The sequence below is a fragment of the Geotrypetes seraphini genome, chromosome 8 (assembly GCF_902459505.1).
Source record: "Geotrypetes seraphini chromosome 8, aGeoSer1.1, whole genome shotgun sequence".
Lineage (NCBI taxonomy): Eukaryota > Metazoa > Chordata > Amphibia > Gymnophiona > Dermophiidae > Geotrypetes > Geotrypetes seraphini.
This window is the reverse complement of record NC_047091.1, coordinates 85,391,550-85,411,887: the sequence shown is the minus strand read 5'-3', so window position 1 is coordinate 85,411,887 and position 20,338 is coordinate 85,391,550. Positions and strand designations below refer to the sequence as shown.

At 43.4% G+C, this 20,338-nt stretch overlaps 1 protein-coding gene and 1 long non-coding RNA gene across 4 annotated transcripts in view; one reads left to right on the top strand and one right to left on the bottom strand.

The window, feature by feature from the left end:
* Nucleotides 1-13,651: 13,651 nt before the first annotated feature.
* LOC117364966 lies at nt 13,652-19,633 on the bottom strand. The gene is made up of 3 exons (XR_004540334.1): nt 19,494-19,633; nt 19,017-19,121; nt 13,652-14,343 (listed from the first exon to the last, which is right to left on the bottom strand). It is a non-coding gene; the product is annotated as an uncharacterized LOC117364966 (long non-coding RNA).
* Nucleotides 18,730-20,338, top strand: part of NRTN (neurturin) — a 118,256-nt gene continuing 116,647 nt past the window's right edge. The window contains exon 1 of one of the 3 annotated variants that reach the window (XM_033954665.1): nt 18,730-20,205. In XM_033954665.1, coding sequence (XP_033810556.1) covers nt 20,177-20,205 — 29 coding nt within the window. In that variant the 5' untranslated portion in view covers nt 18,730-20,176. Of the gene's footprint in view, nt 20,313-20,338 lie in introns of all 3 variants that reach the window. The other 2 variants (XM_033954667.1, XM_033954666.1) reach the window with 2 other exon arrangements.

The following is a 20,338-nucleotide window of genomic DNA, read 5'->3' as shown; positions in this document are numbered from 1 at the left end:
GGTACCAGTAGTGAAAAATCAAGTTTGGGCCCTTCAGGTAACGTGGATCTCTGGTGAACCAGTCTGATGCTCCTGCCATAGGTTCTGCCAATGGGGGCCCAGTTTGGGATAATGTTAGTGGGAGTGCACTGGGCCTCTATGAAGGAGACTTGGTCAACTTTCAGCACAGTTGTTGCCGTGGTTCGTACCTACCTCTGACTTTGGACCCTAATTTGATTGGTGGTGACAGTGTTTCTGCCATCACTGGGCACCTGGCATGATATTGCATGGGAATTTGGAGAGACCTGCATAGGGGAGGGGACTCATCACATTCTTTTCCCCCTCATGTCTCCTGCTGGGCACAAGTCCCTTTTTTTCTTTCAGTCTCTGAGGGGGAACCTTTAGTCTCAGGCTGTTCTTGGGTCTGGTCTCATTAAAAAAAATAGAGAGAGACAAAAAAGGGTATCCTGACTTCTAAACAAGGCAAGTGTCAAGGGTAGATACCCGTGTTTCTCCCCCCCCCCCCAAATAAGACATTTCCTGAAAATAAGCCCTAGTATGGGTTTTTTTTGGGTTTTTTTGGAGCACAAATTAATATAAGACCCTGACTTATTTGGGGGGAAACAGGGTGGTCAGCCTCAGCAGATCTTTTGTTCCCTACTCAAAGCCTAGTTGGTCTTGAATGGAAGCTCTCCTTCTGAATTCTTTCAACCTATGAGTCCCTGAAACTCACTCTCCCTGATTCTCAATGGTCAAACCCTCCTCTCTGAGCTCACTCTGCGTGTTTATGTTTCCCTACTTGACCATATTACACAGCCTCCTACTATGAGTAGTGTAGATAAACAGATTAAATATGCTATATGGTATTGATCTGCCATCCTTTTCTAGGTTTAGATCATCAGTTCAAGGGTTCAATAATTTACTCGACCCAATTTGGAAACGGAATTTTGGGAAACTTGTCACATAGAGTTATATGGTTGCCTTAACTCTGGATATGAGTCTGGCTAATTTTAGGAAAATTATTCCTTTCACACTGGGAGTGGCATCTGATTCTCCCAGGCTCGAGGCCAAGTAGACTGATCTGGGAACCAGACCCTCTGTGAGCTTCTGTCTGGCAGAAATGAAGTAGCAGAGCCACATACTACTTTTCTCAATTTAGCCATGACTGGGATTAAACTTAAAATGGATTTTACTTTGACTAGGCTTGTAGCCCATGGCATTGTACAGGTGATGATTATTTCATGTGGCATCTGATTGTCTTTTAAAAGCATCAGCATTCCCAGAACTTGCTTATCTTGTGCATCCATCCAATTTTTTTTTTATTTTTTATTCTGATGCTATACTGGTCGCTTCATGACGGCACCCACTGCAGTGGGAACACCGGGGAAGTATCCTCACATTACTGCAGCAGCGAATATCAGCTGTAGCTTTTCCTGCATGTTGACATTGATCAGTTCTAATGGTGCTCAGCATTCATGGGTAGCAATGGCTTCCATTCTCAATTGAAATCAGTCATTATATACAACTTACTTGACCACATCTTTCTGACCACTGTCATTTTTAAAGGAAACACAGATCCTCCATGAGTCTGTCACTAGGGATTAGGTTGACAGATTGAAGAGGATACATGCAAAGAGACATAGTTCCTTCCACCCTGCCTTCCTGCCAGATAGCAGCTCCTGGCAGCTCTCTCTGTGTTAACTCATCCCTGCCTTCGGGTGCTGCAGGGATTAGCTCTTTTTTTATTTTCATATAAAATTGCTGCTCAGATCACAAGAAGCCGCTGCCCTTGTTTACAGGTTTAGTGCTCATAAAATGAGGAGTAGCTCCTACTGTAACAGAAATACAGCAGGCAAACTTCACCTTTTGATTTTCCCCTTTGGAGAGCACCCTGCTTTCTGGCATTTCTTGCTTTTTTTTTTCCTGCCTTGTGACTGTCTCTCTGATGGTAATGTGGACTATAATTTATAAGCCAAAAATCATTTGCAAGAGATTCTCAGTCAGAATACATTTTTACAGTGTACTCGTATAACCTGGGAACTTAACATAATAACATAGTAAATGATGGCAGATAAAGACCTGAATGGTCCATCCAGTCTGCCCAACCATACATGCTCCATAAATTAATTATTTAGTTTTAGGGTCCTTTTTCTTAGATATTTCTGGGCCAGAAAACCGGAGCTCTGCCCGGTAGTATGCTTAGGTTCCATCTACTGGATTCTCCATCAAAGCTCAATCCAGCCCATCTTAACCATCCCAGCCATCGAAGCCCTCCCCAGCCCATCCTCAACTGAATGTCCATATATGGGACACAGGCTGTGCAAGCCTGCTCAGTACTGGCCTTAGTTCCTTCAATGTATACCCATTATTTTCTGATTAGAGATCCTCTGTGTTCATCCCACGCTTTTTTTAACTTTGTCACCATTTTCTTCTTCATCACCTCCCTCGGGAGCACATTCCACACATCAACCACCCTCTCCATAAAGAAGAATTTCCTAACATTACTCTTGAATATACCACCCCTCAACCTCAAATTATGCCCTCTGGTTTTACCATTTTCCTTTTTCTAGAATAGATTTTGTTCTGCGTTAATACCTTTCAAGTATCTGAACATCTGAATCATATTTCCCCTGTACCTCCTTTCCTCTAGGGTATACATATTTAGATCTCCCAGTCTCTTCTCATACTTCTTTTTGTTCAAATCCCTTCCCATTTTTGTTGCCTTCTTCTGGACCGCTTCAAGTCTTTTTATGTCCTTTGCCAAATACGGTCTCCAAAACTGAACACAATACTCCAAGTGAGGCCTCACCATCGACCTGTACAAGGGCATGTACACCTTCTTCCTTCTACTGGTCATGCCTCTCTCTAAACAGCCTAGCATCCTTCTGGCAACAGCCACCGCCTTGTTACACTGTTTCTGTGCCTTTAGATCTTCAGACACTATCACAATCCCTCTCCCCATCCGTGCATATCAACCTCTCACCTCCCAGCACATATGGCTCCTTCCGATTTCTAATCCCCAAATGCATTACTCTGCACTTCTTTGCATTGAATTTTAGTTGCCAGATATTAATCCATTCATCTAACTTTTGCAGATCCTTTTTCATGTTTTTCACTCCCTCCTTGGTGTCTACTCTGTTACAAATCTTGGTATCATCACACTTTTCCTTCTAACCCTTCGGCAATGTCTCTCATAAATATATTGAACAGGATCGGCCCCAGCATCGATCACTGAGGGATTCCACCACTCACCTTTCCCTCCTCTGAGTGAATTACATTAAACACCACCCTCTGGAGTCTGTTTCTAATCCAGTTCACCACTGTGGGTCCTAACTTCAGCCCGTCAAGTTTGTTCAAGAGCCTTCTATGAGAACATAATAATATAAGAATAGCCTTACTGGGTCAGATCAATGGTCCATCAAGCCCAGTAGCCCATTCTCATGGTGGTCAATCCAGGTCACTAGTACCTGGCCAAAACCCAAGGTGTAGCAATATTCCATGCTACCAATACAAGGCAAGCAGTGGCTTCCCCCCTGAGGAACTGTGTCAAAGACTTTGCTGAAATCTAAGTAAATTACATCTAGCATATGCCCTTGATCCAATTCTCCGGTCACCCAATCAAAAAATTCAATCAGATTTGTTTGGCACAATTTACCTTTAGTAAAACCATGTTGCCTCAGATCCTGTAACCCATTTGATTTTAGGAATTTCACTATCCTTTCTTTTATTGCCCCTTCCTAGGAATCCAATACATGTAAAAGACCATTTTAAATCAATTTTTCAATCTGTAATCACCAGTCATCACAGTGAAATAGAAGATCTTTGTCAAAATGAGAGCAATACTTATCCTGTCCAATATTTTAAAAAAGCATTTTGCTGGACAGCGACATTTGCTACCTGGACAAATGCCGCTAACTGGCACCAGTCACTGGTCTTCAGAGGCTTTATGTGGATAATACCAATGAAAATCATTACGGAGCCCTGCCCCCTGGTGCTATCCAGAAAGCATGAGAGATACTATTAGGGTGGAGCCAAGCCAGAGGTAGAAAATATTCAGATAGTGCTGATAATCAACGCCTTTCAGATAAATATCTGGATAATACAGGACAGCAAAAAACAAAAAATCTGTGGTGTTTTGGGCTAGTCTTTTGCCTTTGTTGTGTTTATTGCCAATGTTTGATTTTTTGGATATTTTGTATGGCACTTAAGTTTCAATACATACTTCTATTAAAAAAAAAAAATCTATCCTAAGTTGTACAGATAATGGTGGTGTTTGGCAAAGTAGGAGATATTCATCTATGTATGCAGATACCTAGCATCGAATATCCAAGTATATATTTAAACATCATGGCCAGTGTTTAAAAAAAATGCCAAATGCAAAGTTGACCCAATCATTTTAAAGAGCTACTTGATGTACACAGCACTGTACAGTCGTTATATGTATTCAGGTGCAAGGAAATCCCTATTCAAATGAGCTTACAATATACCTGACACAATGAGAGATAAAGGGGCCCTTTACTAAGATGCATAAGGCACTAAAGTGTGCCTAATACAAAAACAAATGGACTACCTTGGAACACGCTATAATGTCACGTGATAGTTTTTGAATGTGCATGTGCTAAATAATTTTTTGGTATTTTTTGAGAGGATGTGTTGGGGCAGAGTGGGTATTCCTGCACTGTCCAGATAGTGCATCTTTATTACCACATTCCGGAAACAAAAACAGGAGAAAAAGAAATCCAACATCAAAATGCATAGCACTATCCTTCAGAGTAGGGATGGACCATAAACCCTGCATAAATCAGAATTTTTACAGCTGCTGTAAAATGCCCTAACACATGGGAAAGATTCCTGTAAGGGTATGCTGAGGCCTATTTTTGCTGCAGCTTAGTAAAAGAACCAAAAAGCGACTTGCCCGAGGCCACAAGACATGTCAGTAGCAGAAGCAGGATCTGAAACTTGGCTTCTCTGCTTCTCAGCTCTTTAGTGGAAAAGTAGAGAGGGAAACAAAGTACAAATAACACAAAAGGCCTTCAAGTTCTATGCAGTATAAATCTTTATTTATTGTTGAACCCAACATGGGCCATGTTTCGGCATACCCACCTGCATCAGGTAACATAGAAGCATAGAAACATGATGACAGATAAAGGCCAAATGGCCCATCTAGTCTGCCCATCCGCAGTAACCATTATCTCTTTCTCTCTCCGAGAGATCCCTCGTGCCTCTCCCAGGCCAAGGCAGATAAAGACCAGCATGCCCGGAAAGGTGTCCAGGGTTATACATGTGACTCCTCCACTCCTATCTAGGGTTGTAACTGATGCCTGGTGCAGTTTTTCTCCCCACCCTCCCATTGTCTTTTTTTTTCTTTAAATTTTGAAATATATTTGTATATTAATGTGAGTGAAAATGCTCTATGGAGGCTTCATTACTAGATGTCTCCATTTAAGCATCCTTATGTACCACAGTTAGATCCCATACCATTATGGCATCTGGGTAACTAGAATAGTATAACCCAGCCACAGACTTGATATAACTGTGGTCAGTCCCAAAAATGCAGCAGACCAAGATGATAAAAGGTATGGAACTCCTCTCGTATGAGGAAAGACTAAAAAGGTTAAGGCTCTTAAGCTTGGAAAAGAGACAGCTAAGGGAAGATGTGATTGAAGTCTACAAAATCCTGAGTGGTGTAGAATGGGTAGAAACATAGAAACATAGAAAAAGACGGCAGAAAAGGGCTATAGCCCACCAAGTCTGCCCATTCCAAATACCCGCCCCCTGGTTTCGCTCCCTTAGGGATCCCATGTGAAAATCCCATCTTCTCTTAAAATCCGACACGCTGTTGGCCTCAATCACCTGCAGTGGGAGTTTGTTCCAATGATCCACCACTCTTTCAGTGAAGAAGTATTTTCTGGAGTCGCTATGGAACTTCGCTATGGGTAGAAGTGGATCGATTTTTTTTACTGCATCGAGATTTACAAAGACTATGGGACACTCAATGAAGTTACGGAGTAATACTTTTAAAACCAATAGGAGGAAATATTTATTCACTCAGAGAATAGTTAAGCTCTGGAACGCATTGCCAGAGGATGCGGTAAGAGCAGTTAATGAAGCTGGTTTTAAAAAAAGGTTTGGATAAATTCTATAGTCTGCTGTTGAGACAGACATGGGATGGCAGCATGGAATGCTGCTACTATTTGGGTTTTTTGCCAGGTACTTGTGATTTGGATCGGCCTCTGCGAAGACGGGAAACTGGGCTAGATTGGTCTAATCCAGTAAGGCTATTCTTATGTTCTTAAGTTACACATGTAAGTGGGAATCCCGCCCATTTTCCATCCCCTTGAGTAGTGTAGGGAGAAAGAAGAGAAGATAGGTAAGGACTTATTCAGCGGAATAGGGTAGCTCAGTGGATCTATAGCTAACCAACTTTATGCCTCACAAAGCACAGCAATTAGAGACTTTGGGGATCACAGGGACAGAGGTTGTTTTGTCCAATTGACAATGAATTCTTCTGTACCTGGGGTAATGAGGAGCTATAGAATGAATGCATTTGTAGGTGAGTCAAAGAAGTTTGAACTGTGTGCAGAAACGGATGGGAGGCAATATAGTAGTGGCTTGAGAATGGTCACATGGTCATAATGATATTGACAGAGGCAGATGAATTTTGAACAGACTGTAGTGAAGAAAGATGGTTCTGTGTGAGATCTATGACAGCAAGCTGCAATAGTCTGAGAGGGAGGTGATAAGAGAATGGATGAGCATTTTGGTAGCATGCCCAGAAAGGAAGAGATGGATTTAACAATGTTATGGAGAAAGAAATGGCATGCTTTATCAGTGTTCTGGATATGAAGAGTGGGATAGAGTGGCATCAAAGATGACCCCTAAGGATAGGGGGTCAAGGTTACTAAGAGGATGAGAATGCCATTTGCAACAAAGACAGAAAAAGTGAGGAATTAGGAAAGTGTGTGTTGGGGTTGGGGGGGGGGTGGAGATAAGAGGGTGTATCACATCTTACATCGTGGTCCAAATAACTGTTTTGTTCAAAGGTTAACTTTATGAATCCATTTCAGTGAAATATCCTTAGAAGGCTTAGAAATAAATAATAGTGGCATCCCAGGAAATAAATATGTCTTGCTATCTCTTAGGTAAGCTACGGCAATAAAATGTTTTGTTTTTATTCTTTAAGTGTGACCAGGCACTGTTGAATTAGTTTGCATGTGCTGTTGAATTAGTTTGCACAATAATTCACTTTGCAATAAACAGAAATGCTTGTTTTATATCATTGTGCTTCGTTCTATGATTGACCGTGCCTTGTTTTCTCATAAAATTTTCTTCCACGCTCTGTCATACCGTTTGCCATCTTTGTCCTACTATACTATACGCCATATTTAGCATACAATGTTTTGCCATACTGTGTCTGCCATGCTACAGTCTCTCATGCCATGTTGGCCATACAATGTTTGCTGCTCCATGCCTTCCATACTATGTTGCGTCACGCATGCTTGCCTTACCAGCTTTGCCAAATCGTGTCATACTATGTTCACCCTGCTTTGTAATACTATGTTTGCTGTGCTATATTTTGCCGTACTATGCTCACCATATTATGTTTTACAATGCTTTGTTAACTCTGTTTTACCATCTCTGTCAGACAATATTTGCCATGCTCTCTTCTACCATACTATATTTAAGACTGGGGTGCAGGGTTTAGAGCTAGAGCCTCAGCACCCTGAGGTCGGAGGTTCAAACCCACACTATTCCTTGTAATCCTGGGCAAGTCACTTAATCCTCCCGTTGCCCCAAGTACATTAGATAGATTTGAGCCTGCCGGGACAGACAGGGAAAAATTCTTGAGTACCTGAATAAATCCTTGTAAACCATTCTGAGCTCCCCTGGGAGAATGGTATAGAAAATTGAATGAATGAATGAATAAATAAATAAATTCTGCTGAACTACGAGGGGTCACTGAAAAGTTCTCAGCCCAACCAACAAAGTTGGGGCAGTCTCCATCGAGGACTATACACTTACAATGATTAAAAAATACAGATGGAGACATTTTAACTTTTGAGGCGTGTGTTCATTCTATTTAAATATGAGCATACTATGGGGTCAATATTCAGACTTAGGGAGCCAGCTGGGCTGATGTCCAAGGTTGGCGGTCACCCTGGATATTGGATGTCAGACCATTTCCCGTGACCGGCATTGAATATCTGAATGGGTTTTTTTGCCCAGTTTAAATTTAACTGGCCAAGCTGATATTCAGTGCTGGCTGGTTAGGTGTAAACTGGCGAAAGATATTCCAGGTATTTTGGCAGCCTGATTTGGCTACCAAACTTAACCGACGATGCACTGAATATTGCCAGATAGCCAGTTAAGTCCCATTTAACCAGCAGCCAGGAGCCATTCCTGGCCAGTAAAATGGTTTTAAATATCAGATAGTATATATATTTAAAAAATAATTATTACTATTATTATTATTATAATTTTTTTGCTTAATTGATGTTTCTTTAACTTAATTTTTATTTTGGCTTGTAGGATATGTATTTTTTTCTGTGTTGATATTTTCTTCTAAGACTTTTTGAACTGTATTTCCCCTGCTATTTGTATGACTGATCATTTAAAAGTAACTTTTGCATGGGAAACGTCATACAGAGGAAAAGAAGAAAATCTGTTCCAGTACATTTTCCTGTTTATCATCAAATGTAAAAAAAAAAAAAAAAAGTTTTACATTTGTCAAAAATTGCTCCTGTAAACGGTATCGAGGCTTGATGGCCACACTAGCAATCAGCCAGGACTTGCACCAGCCTCAAAGGCGAAATATATTCAGCTTAGAAGAATGGAGGAAAACAGGTTGATAGTGTATGCTTAGATTCTCAAAAGGCATTTGGTAAAGTTTCTCATGAGATCCTCCAATGGAACAGAAGATAGTGTCCAACTGTGGAATTGAAACTTTATTTTTTTAAAAAGAAAGAAAACAGAGTGTGGCTACATAGTTGGTGTTCCAAATACAGAGGGATAAATAATTGCGTGCCCCATAGATCTGTGCTGGGACCAGTATTTATTTATTTATTATTATGGGTTTTTTTTTATTTACAGTAATTCCACAAATACATTTTCAAGAAATCTTGATATCAAAATGTAATGGCCTGGCAATATTCCAATCTGAAGATGAAATAAATAAATGGTAACCCCCTCTTTTACTAATGCATGGCACGGGTTTTAGCGCCGGCTTAACACTTGGACTCGCACCATGGAAACAAATAACTCAATTAAACACTTTAATAAAACTACTAACACTTATTGGCAGAAAATTTGGCCGCAGCTTTATTAATTCATTTCAACAAATAACATTGTACATCAATTTTTATCCCTCTCTTCCTTGGCGGCCTTCCAGTTTCCTTTCCCAACAGCTAGTCGGTCACGACCTAGCTGCTCTGCCCCCAACTCCCCATATCTTAAATTCAATTCCAGTAAACCCATTTGCAAGACCTGCGGTGTCGCCCGGCCTCACATCTGTCTGTGGCGGTGCCGCACACAGTCTACAACATTATAACTTCATTACTTATTTTCCCACATCCCTGGCCACCAGGAAGGATTCCCCTTCCCATTTCCGCACAGCTGCGACCCCCCTACCCTCCATCCCCACTTTACATCCCCAGATGAACCACACCCCAACCATAAACCAACCAACCAAACCCCTTGCCCACAAAGCCCCAATAATCACCCACGCCCCTTCCCAAATACCAACCCAACATGACAGGGAGGAAAGGGTGGGCAACTAGCAAAATACCTCCACTACCCACTCCACTTCAAAATTATTTTCCGTCTCTCCTCAAACGCCTGCCCTCCTCACACCCCACCTCTCTCAGACAAGCACCAAATAATTATCTCGCCCGATTTCCACCAATCTCTACCCTTATCGTTCCCATCAATCACTCACTATTCCCCATGACTTTCCAACATTCCAATTTCCTCCACCAATCCCATCTTTCAACTTTTCCCCCCACCTCACTTCCAATCTTTCGCCCAATCATCCGAAGACCCCTTCCTACCCCCCTCCCTGCACCTTTACCTGTTAATGTTTTGCTGGGCTCGCCAATATTATGAGCCCTCTGTTAACTCAGGGGGCTTTCAGTAACTGCTCCAACGCTCATAGAATTCCTATGCGTTAGTAAAAGAGGGGAGTAAAAGCAACAGTAATTACAGACTCAAATGGCCCTTCCATTCTGCCTAGCAGTGATTTGTCCACTTGGGTAAATATACATACAGATCCCCATATGGAATCCAGTACGCCTTTCTCCAATGTTGCTCATGTAACCTATTAAAATACTGTCTTTGCCTTGGGTAAATATACATACAGATACCAATACCCATACCCATATGGAATCCAGTACGCCTTTCCCCAATGTCGCTCATCTAACCTATTAAAATACTGCCTTTGCCTTCTAATGCAGATTGACATCTAATGCTTTCTCATAGATCCACTAACTCAGCAGTCAAAATCCATGCGAGACTTACACCCTAAATGGCGAGATCCTAGCAAGGACTGTTGCAGAACGGGACTTAGGGGTGATCATCAGTGAAGACATGAAGACTGCCAATCAAGTGGAGCGGGCTTCATCTAAGGCTAGGCAGATCATAGGATGTATACGTAGGAGTTTCGTCAGCCGTAAGCCTGAAGTCATTATGCCGTTGTATAGATCCATGGTGAGGCCCCATCTGGAATATTGCGTGCAATTCTGGAGGCCTCATTACCGCAAGGATGTACTGAGGCTTGAGTCAGTCCAGCGAATGGCCACCCGGATGATCTCGGGACTCAAGGATCTCCCGTACGAGGCTAGATAAATTGCGGCTATACTCACTCGAGGAACGCAGAGAGAGGGGAGACATGATCGAGACGTTCAAATACCTCACGGGCCGTATCGAGGTAGAAGAGGATATCTTCTTTTTCAAAGGTCCGACGGCGACAAGAGGACATTCATGGAAAATCAGGGGGGGGGGGGAAGTTGCACGGCGACACCAGGAAATACTTTTTCACCGAAAGAGTGGTTGATCGCTGGAATAGACTTCCACTTCAGGTGATCGAGGCAAGCAGCGTGCCTGATTTTAAGAAGAAATGGGATCGTCACGTGGGATCTCTGCACAGAGTTAAATAGGGGAGGGTCATTGGGGTGGGCAGACTAGATGGGCCGCGGCCCTTATCTGCCGTCTTTTTCTATGTTTCTATGTTTCCTCTTCCCCATTCAGTCCCAGGTTTAGGATAGGTCAAGCAGAGTAGTCTATTAGGGTACCACACCATCAGGAATGAGAAAATAGAGAATGAGAGCACAGGTAAACTGGAAGAGTAACTCTCTCCTCTCCCATGTCAAGCTATTGCTCATCACTGGCACCAGATAAGTGACTGGTATAGTACAAGCTGATAGAGAATGGTTATTTACTCTTTCCAGTGACAAGCCATGAAACTAACCAGTTAAACTCTAAAAACTAGTACATAAATGAAATTGAACATGAAGGATTCAGCAATCAAACACACAAATTGGAAGTGTAAAGGGGACAAAATACCCAGCCAATTCTATTCTATCTCCACCTATTACCCCCTCACCATCCCCAACCAATTCTTTTCTGTTCCTCACACTATTCCCATCATATTGGTGCTGTTCCATTGCCATCCCCAGCAGTTTTCTTTCCCATCCCCCAACCAACATTTAAAAGATCTTGTAAATTCAAACAAAACTTAAAGGACCCAATTCTATAAATGGCACTGAAAAAAATGTGCCACGTGCTATTCTATAAGTGGTGTGCTAAGCCCTATTCTATAAATAGTGCCAACATGTTGGCACTGTTTATAGAATAGCCCTTAGTGCCAGGATCTGCTCCTATCTATAGGCATGATGATTTATACCTATTAAACCCTGGTGCAAATCCTCTTGCCTAAGGGGTCCTTTTATTAAGGTGCGCTAACCAATTTAGCACGCGCTAAAGATTAGCGTACACTAAATGCTAAGACGCCCATAGAATATAATGGATGCCTTAGCATTTAGCATGCGCTAAATCAGTTAGTGCACCTTAATAAAAGGACCCCTTAGACTAAGGCCTTAGACTTAGTGGGGATGGGCGGACCCGCTATGCCTAAGGCCTGATTGGTCCAGGCTTCTAGAGCCTGGGCCAATCAGGCCTTAGGCTTCGGCGGGATGGGCCGGGAAGGGGCGGGCCCGCCTCATTTCGACGAGGCGGGCCTGCCGGCTGGACGGGCAAGACCCGTCTGGCCTTAAGAAAAGGTTAGTTTGGTGGGGTGGAGGTTTGGGGGTTGTTAGTGCCGGGGGGGGGGAGGGTGCATCTTCGGGCAGGAGGGATTGGGCACCCTCCTGCCAGCGATCGATATTGTCGGGGGGAGGGTGCGTCTTCGGGCAGGAGGGAATGGGCACCCTCCTGCCAGCGATCGATATTGTCGGGGGCAGGCATCTTCTGGCAGGAGGGTTTGGGCACCCTCCTGCCAGCGATCGATAGTGTCGGGGTGGGAGGGAGATCGGTAATGTCGGGGGGGGGGGGGGCGGTCGGTAGTGTCGGGGGGGGGGCATCTTCTGGCAGGAGGGTTTGGGCACCCTCCTGCCAGCGATCGGACAGGGGGCCGCGGCCCGCTATACTTATAGCGGCAGAGAGATCCCTTGCCACGATAAGTGTAGCGGGCCGTGTCTAATCTAACCCAATTCTCTAACAGTGTCTGTAACATGGACGCCGGTTACAGAATCGGGGTTTAGTGTAGGCCGATTCTGAATAGGACACCTCTCCCGGGCGTCCTATACAGAATCAGGGCCTAAATGCTAAGATGCCCTTAGGACATAATGGATGCCTTAGCATTTAGCATGCGCTAATTTTTAGCATGTGCTAAATCAGTTAGCGCACCTTAATAAAAGGACCCCTTAGCACGCACTAAATGCTAAGACACCCTTAGGATATAATAGATGCCTTAGCATTTAGCATGCGCTAAATCAGTTAGTGCACCTTAATAAAAGGACCCCTTAGCACGCACTAAATGCTAAGACACCCTTAGGATATAATAGATGCCTTAGCATTTAGCATGCGCTAAATCAGTTAGTGCACCTTAATAAAAGGACCCCTTAGCATGCACTAAATGCTAAGACACCCTTAGGATATAATGGATGCCTTAGCATTTAGCATGCGCTAAATCAGTTAGTGCACCTTAATAAAAGGACCCCTAAATTAGGCACAGAGCCCCATTATTCTATAACAGTGCACATAAATTTCAGGAATGCCCTTATTTGCGCTTGACCCTCCCATGGTCATGTCCCCTTTTTGGAGCTGCACATATAATTTACACGCAGAACCCGGTGCCTAAAATTGTGTGCATAAAGTTTAATTACTACCATTAGCATTGGTAATAGATTATTAGCACTCAATTATTGATAATACTTTTTATTCAATTAAATTGCATGCACAAATTGGGCACATACCCAAATTTGTGCACACAATTTTTAGCACCATATACAGAATTTAGTGGAAACTGTGTACTACAACTTGTTAAAATTTAACACAAAACAATAGGCATAATTTTGTTAAATATGCAAGAAAATAATAAACCATTTTCAGAGCCAGAGCTCAGTTCCGTTCTACATTCCTTGATTTTTCATCCTGCAACTGCAAAAAAAAAAAAAAAAATTCTGATGATATGCTAGCAGAAGGAGATCCAGAGAGCAGACAACATGGGTTAGTTTCGGCCACACAGTAGATAGTAACAGATGAGCCCAATTCCTTGTCTGTGTTTGTCGATCACTGAAGCTGTTTCTTGGCCCTTGAATAAGTCTTCAACAGACAAAAAAAAAAAAAAAATCCATCTCTGATTCTTCTTGCTTTGGAAATTTTATTGGTGGTTTGACAATTGGCTGCACCTCAGCCACGGCTTGATCTGCTGTCATTGTTTGTAGACTGTTTATGGCACTTTTCCATCTTTCAACTGTCATCAGATCTAAACAACCCTTCAGTCTTGCATCCAGTAATGCTGCCAAATGCATCTCTGTAGCTACAAAGCAGTGATCCAGGTGATCTGCGAGACGATTCTTTAAGGTTTGCTATCGCCTATCTGTCTCAGCTTGCCACTGCCAGATGCTGTTACAACGGACATTTTATTGGGACCGCTACATGCATTGAAGGATTAGTATCTGTTGACAATTCTTTTGTTGTCCTGTCAAATGGTTCCAGTACCATAACAACTTCTGCCAGCAAGGAGTCATGAACTGGGCACAGTTTGGTCAGGAACTGCTTGCTTGCATCTGGTTCAGTGGCAATTGCAGGCAGCTCCTCTGCTTATTGAGGATGCCATTCAGATCAACTTCAGTTTTTGATGACTGGAGTCTATGAGAGAGTATGAGATTTATTTTATTTATTTATTTAATTAATTTGTTTTCTATCCCATCCTCCCCAAAGAGTTCAGGACGGGTTACAGGTTAACATAGTTAGAGTGCAAGTTTTTCTGGTACAATTTTTATCCTAACTCAACACATATTAAGGATCTAATAAAAATATACATAATACAGTGGTACCTCGGAATCCGAATTCCCCAGAACTCGAACAACTTGGAATCCGAACTATTTTTTTTAAATTAATTTTTGCCCCAGAATCTGAACGCTACTTTGGAATCTGAACGTGCGGGAACTGCAAGTGTTGCTCAGCCCAAAGGTTCCCCTCTGACACAGCTTCCTGTTTACGCCTGGGCGGTTCACGTCAGAGGGAAGCTTTGGGCTGAGCACTGCTTGCAGTTGCCATTGCTGATCTTGCTGTCTATGCCGGTGGGGGCCCAATCTTGCTGTCTATGCCAGGGGGGCCCGATCTTGCTGTCTCCGCCGGTGGGGGCCCGATCTTGCAGTCTATGCCGGTGTGTTTACTGTTAAATTTATTTGAAAATCTGAGTTTGTGGGACCAAGGAACGGATTAATCCAGATTCTATTATTTTCGATGGGAAAAATTGTCTTGGAACTCAAACGTTTTGGAACTCGAACTGGGTTCTGGAACAGATTAAGTTCGGATTCCAAGGTACCACTGTATATAGCTTGCAGGTTGCAATTTACCATAGTTGCAAGGTTTTTCAATTCAAGTTTTTATCCTAAGGTGACACAAACCAAGGATCTTGTATCAATATACATTTCCTTATAAACTATCGGTCATGGGTGGGGTAGTTAGGTGAAGAGGTATGTTTTCATTGCTTTCCTAAAGTTGAGGAGTCCTTCAAGGGATCTAATCTGTGGGGGCAGTTGATTCCAGTGGGTTGGTATGAAGTGGGAGTAGGAACCTGCCAAGACCTCATCTCAAAGTGCTGCTTTCATATTAGCTGTGTTATCAGTCACATAGATGAGACTAGCTTGGTGGAGATTATGCTCAAAATGCTCAAAACAAATCTATGAATGTTCCCATGTTTGTCAGTGTCTCCCCCATTCACAAAATTGCTGAACACATGCATCAGTTTTCATCAGGATGAACTGCTTTTTTTTTTTTTTTTTAACTGTTTTGGAGTCGAGGTGTGCATGGGGACATAATCTGGTCCCAGTAAATTGGGAGCCAAATTTGTTAAGTGCAATCCTTGTGACAGAAAGGTTTGTAAATAGTACAGGGGTTTGTGAGAGAGCTGATTATTTCTGTCTCCCTCAGTTTGTGGAATTGTAACTTTTCGGGTCCCCCATTCCCTCCAGTCCCCAATCACTTCTAACCCATCCCCATTCACTTTTGATCCATCTCTATTGTAACAAAGACTTTTTTGTCCCTATTCCCCCACACACGTCTAATACAAATGTTCCAGCATGAAATAAAACTTTCTAAAGCTGAGCCATTTGTGTGCATGAAACTAACTAGCAGCAGATCTAAAACAAATTCCAGAAACTGGTTTTTTTCCCCCCCAGTCAACAAATAATTAAACTATGAAATTTGATGCCAGAGAATGTGCTCAAGGTTTAAAAATGCAGTTAAATCCAATTGGCCAGGTGTAGAAACCACTATTATCCCAGGAACATTCAAATGTCTCTACCTCCCGAGAGTAGCAAGATGGAATAAGTTTTCCGATCTGGGATCTTTGGAGTATTCCAGGTGCCCCAGGCTGACCATTGTCAGGGACAGGAGGATGGGCTTAATGGATCATGGGGCTAATCTAGGTTGGCACTTTTTATGGGGAAGGGGTAAAACGCGGACCTGACGGACCTCGCGGATCTAAACCTGCACGTCCTTAAAAATCTGAGGTCCGTGCCACTTATAGTTAGCTTCTGGCTCTGACAGACCTCGGTGACAATTTAGTGCTGACGGATCCGTCTCAGCATAGGGAGGGGAAAGTATTAGGATCCGTCAGCGCTACAATGTCACTGAGGTCTGTCAGAGCCGATTTACTGGGGCTGCAGGAAACCAGTTTAAAGGATTTGTTTTAAAGCCGCTCCAGCACTAGCACTAGTCTCTGGCTTTGACAGACCTCGGTGACATTGTTCCCTCCCTATGCTGAGACGGATCCGTCAGTGCTAAATTGTCACCGAGGTCTGTCAGAGCCAGAAACTAACTACAAGCAGCACGGACCTCAGATTTTTAAGGACGTGCGGGTTTAGATCCGCGAGGTCCGTCAAGTCCGTGAGGTCCACGTTTTACCCCTTCCCCCTTTTTATGTTCTCAACTCTCCCAGAAAGGAATAATATGGATATGGCTGAATGAGTATTTTTAAGCAGGTCTGTGGGTAGAGCAGAGGACATTAATGATGGGGTATCTCTGATATATTCTTATCCTACTTGTACTAAATATTTTCCTTTACAAATATCTCCTGAATATCTCCTTTTAATTATGGCTGCTACACAAGCTTCTTCACATATTTGTCCTTTAGAAAATGAAAAATAATTTGCATGAACCAAATCCTTACAATCAAAATAGTGTAAGGGGCTAATGAAAAGGCATTTACATACCCTTTAAAGCAGTATTTCTCAACCCGGTCCTGGAGTACCCCCTTGCCAGTCAGGGTTTTCCAGATATCCACAAGCAATATGCATGAAAGACATTTGCATATAATGGAGGCAGTGTATGCAAATCAAGTTGATGCAAATTCAACGTGTATATCTTGAAAACCTGCCTGGCAAGGGGATACTCCAGGACCGAGTTGAGAAACACTGCTTTAAAGAACAGTAACTCCTCAAAAATTAAATTAAAATGTGACCACAACGGGGAATCTTTAAAATGCTAAATACATTTCTAAAACTTTCTTTTTCTAGTATTGTTGGGCTTGATTGTCCTTTGGTCTGTCTCAGCATGGTAATATTTATCTCACGGGCCGCATTGAAGCGGAGGAAGATATCTTCTTTTTCAAGGGTTCCACGGCAACAAGGGGGCATCCGTGGAAAATCAGGGGCGAGAAACTGCGCGGTGACACCAGGAAATTCTTTTTCACTGAAAGGGTGGTTGATCGCTGGAATAGTCTTCCACTTCAGGTGATTGAGGCCAGCAGCGTGCCTGATTTTAAGGCCAAATGGGATCGACACGTGGGATCTATTTACAGGGTAATGGTAGGGGAGGGTTATTAGGTGGGCAGACTGGATGGGCCGTCTATTTCTATGTTTCTATGTTACTTAACATAGAAATACTACTACTCTTTACTACATCTCTATCAAAGCTGCCATGAAGCAACAAATGCGCAACCAGGCCATCCACCCCGAAGGTGACTGCGTGTCTGCTCATGAAGTGTTTCAGTTGTTCTGCACATTTAATTTTCAGCTTCGGGTAGAAAATGCTTTACAGATCTGAACAAATCTGATTATAAACTGTTTTTCTGTCTTTTCAGAAGTCAGGAACATGCTTTATTTATACATTTAGATAAGATGGATCTGTTGGCAAAGTCTGAGAAATGGGGGGGGGGGGGGGAACACCTCTTTCCCATTGCTGACTCACCGACACTAGAACAGATTCTAGCATGTGAAAAAGATCTGAGAAATGAAATATAGCAGCATACCAGAGGAAGACCACCTCAGGGAAGGGATAGGGCTGAGTGAAAGGTTTAGCACTGGATGTGACTACTGAAAGGACAGAGTGTAGAAAAACCTGCAGAGAAAGAGGGAGAGTAAGAAAGCTCCAAGAGGCCGCTGAAAAGTTCTCCGCCTAACCAATAAAGTAGGGGTCATCTCCATCGAGGGCTATATGCTTAGTCCAGCGATTTTCCACTTTTTTTTTTTTTTTCTTTTCATTCTGTTGGAAAAATATGGGAATGAAAAAAGTGGAAAATCGCTGGACTAAATGTATAGTCCTCGATGGAGATGGCCCCAACGTTGTGGGCTAGGCTGAGAACTTTTCAGCGGCCCCTAGTATTTTGAAAGAGTGGGGGGGAAAAAAAGGAGATCAAGAATCAGGGATAAAAGGGTCCGAGAGAGAGAAAGATGAAGAAAGAGGTATAGGAACTGAGAAATGAGACAAATAGGAAGAGATGCATAGAAAGATGGACACAAAAACAGAGGGACAGAGATATGAGGAGAGGAATACTTAAAAACATTAATATATATTACTTTAGCAGCATGTGTACAAATCGTCATGCCAGTGAAGTTTACTTGCTCTGAATCTGAAATAGGGTAGGAGATCTTTCTGAGACAGAGAGGAGTAGAGAAAATATAGGAAGATGCAGAGGAAGAGAGAGAGGTTTGCTTATGGGTGAGGGGAGGAGTCCACAGCTGGTATAGCCTTACTGTGACCATTCTGCAGGCAGAATGATTTTTTGCCAGCACTGCCTAAGAATAACCCCAGACTGCTCTGAGCTCCTCTACCAAATGCTTGCTCTGTAGAGGGAGCTCCTCGCACCCAGGAGCAATGAACTTCAGAGGGAGAGGTCAGAGTTTGAGCCCTGGCTCTCAGCGGGAAGCCCGCCCAGGATGACCGGAGAAACCAGGGTACCAGGCTTTGGTTTGGGGGCTAGATCACAACTAATCCCTGGGGGCCATCCCGGGTCTGAGCCGCCCAGGGTTCAAACTGGGATATGAAACAGGAGGCGTGGCAAGGTTGTTTGGGGAAAGTACAGCCATTCTCACCTGGTACTAAAAGTTCTGTCATTTGCTGCCTCACTGACTTTTTGCTTGCTGTTCTTTTCTTGAATGAAATGCGATTGTGCAATGCCTGGAGCTGCCGTCAGTAACCTGATACCCCAATCCACGAGGAGGAGTTAGAGAGAGGGAAGGGGAAAGAGAATAAAGAGAGAGAGAGAAAAACTCATGACAGCAAGCCTCCAGAAATCTGTTTCGCTCAGTCTCTTTCACATCACTCAGATACTGTTGTAATTTTCAAAAAAAAAAAAAAAAAAAACCTCTCGAGATCTGGCAAAATAGGAACGAAAAGATTTAGCAGACACAGAGAAGAGCAAGCTCTCATCAGCACTTGGAAACAAAAAAAAGCGCAGGATCCACGACAGACGGAGGAGGAAAGCGGTCCAGAGGAACTGAAGCTGGACGAGGCAGCCCCTCCCCCCCCACCCCCCAAGAGCTTACTGGTGCTGCGGGTGAAGGCAATACCTGGGAATCCAGAAAGTAGCATCACAGAAGCGGATCCTAGTTGCAAGTGGGAGTCCCAGGAGAACGTGCTTCGGCTCCGATCAGCGGGTCAAGGTGAGCAGCCCTTAAGGGTCTGGCAAAAGCAGCTGGGGGCAGAGAAGCAACATCACTTGGAGAAAAGAAACGCAGTTTTACCAGGCTTTGAGGGCCCGAGAGACCCTCAGCCAGTGAAAACTGAACTTATCAAGGGAAAAGTGAACGAAAGTATCCGATTTTCCATTTAAGTTAAAGAAGGAAAGAGCGACCTGCGCCTGAGAGGCAGGTGGGACTTGAGCCGAGGCCAGACCTTTCTTCAGAGGACGAAACCGACTGATCTTCAGAGGAACCTTTGCAAGTTTTGGACTATGAAACGAGCTCCGTGATGGGCTTTCTTTCTTTATATTTGCCATCTCTCTGATGCAGCTGCACGAAGGTTCTGCGAGCTCTTCGGCCCTGGCTGTCTGATGGATTCCTGCCCTTTGGGAGCCACCGCGCTGGGACTTCATGCGGCGGAGCGAGATCTGGCCAGTCCGTGGCTGCACTGAGGAGCGGAATGACGACGGCCAGAAGCATGAAGGTGCCCCTGCTCGATTTAAAGGGTTAACACACACCACCCGTGGGATTAGGATTCGCTGCCCAGTTGTGGGCGTCTATTCTTCCACTCAATGGATGGCTTAGACCAGTCACAATATAGGTGCATTATACATTTTCTTAATGGCTTTGAGTTGTTTTCGGTTCTTCTTCTTGGAACCAAAGACAAGACCGTTGTCTGACTAGTCATTTGGCCTGTTCCAGCTAAAGGTAGGAAAGTTCGTGTTTTGTTTTGG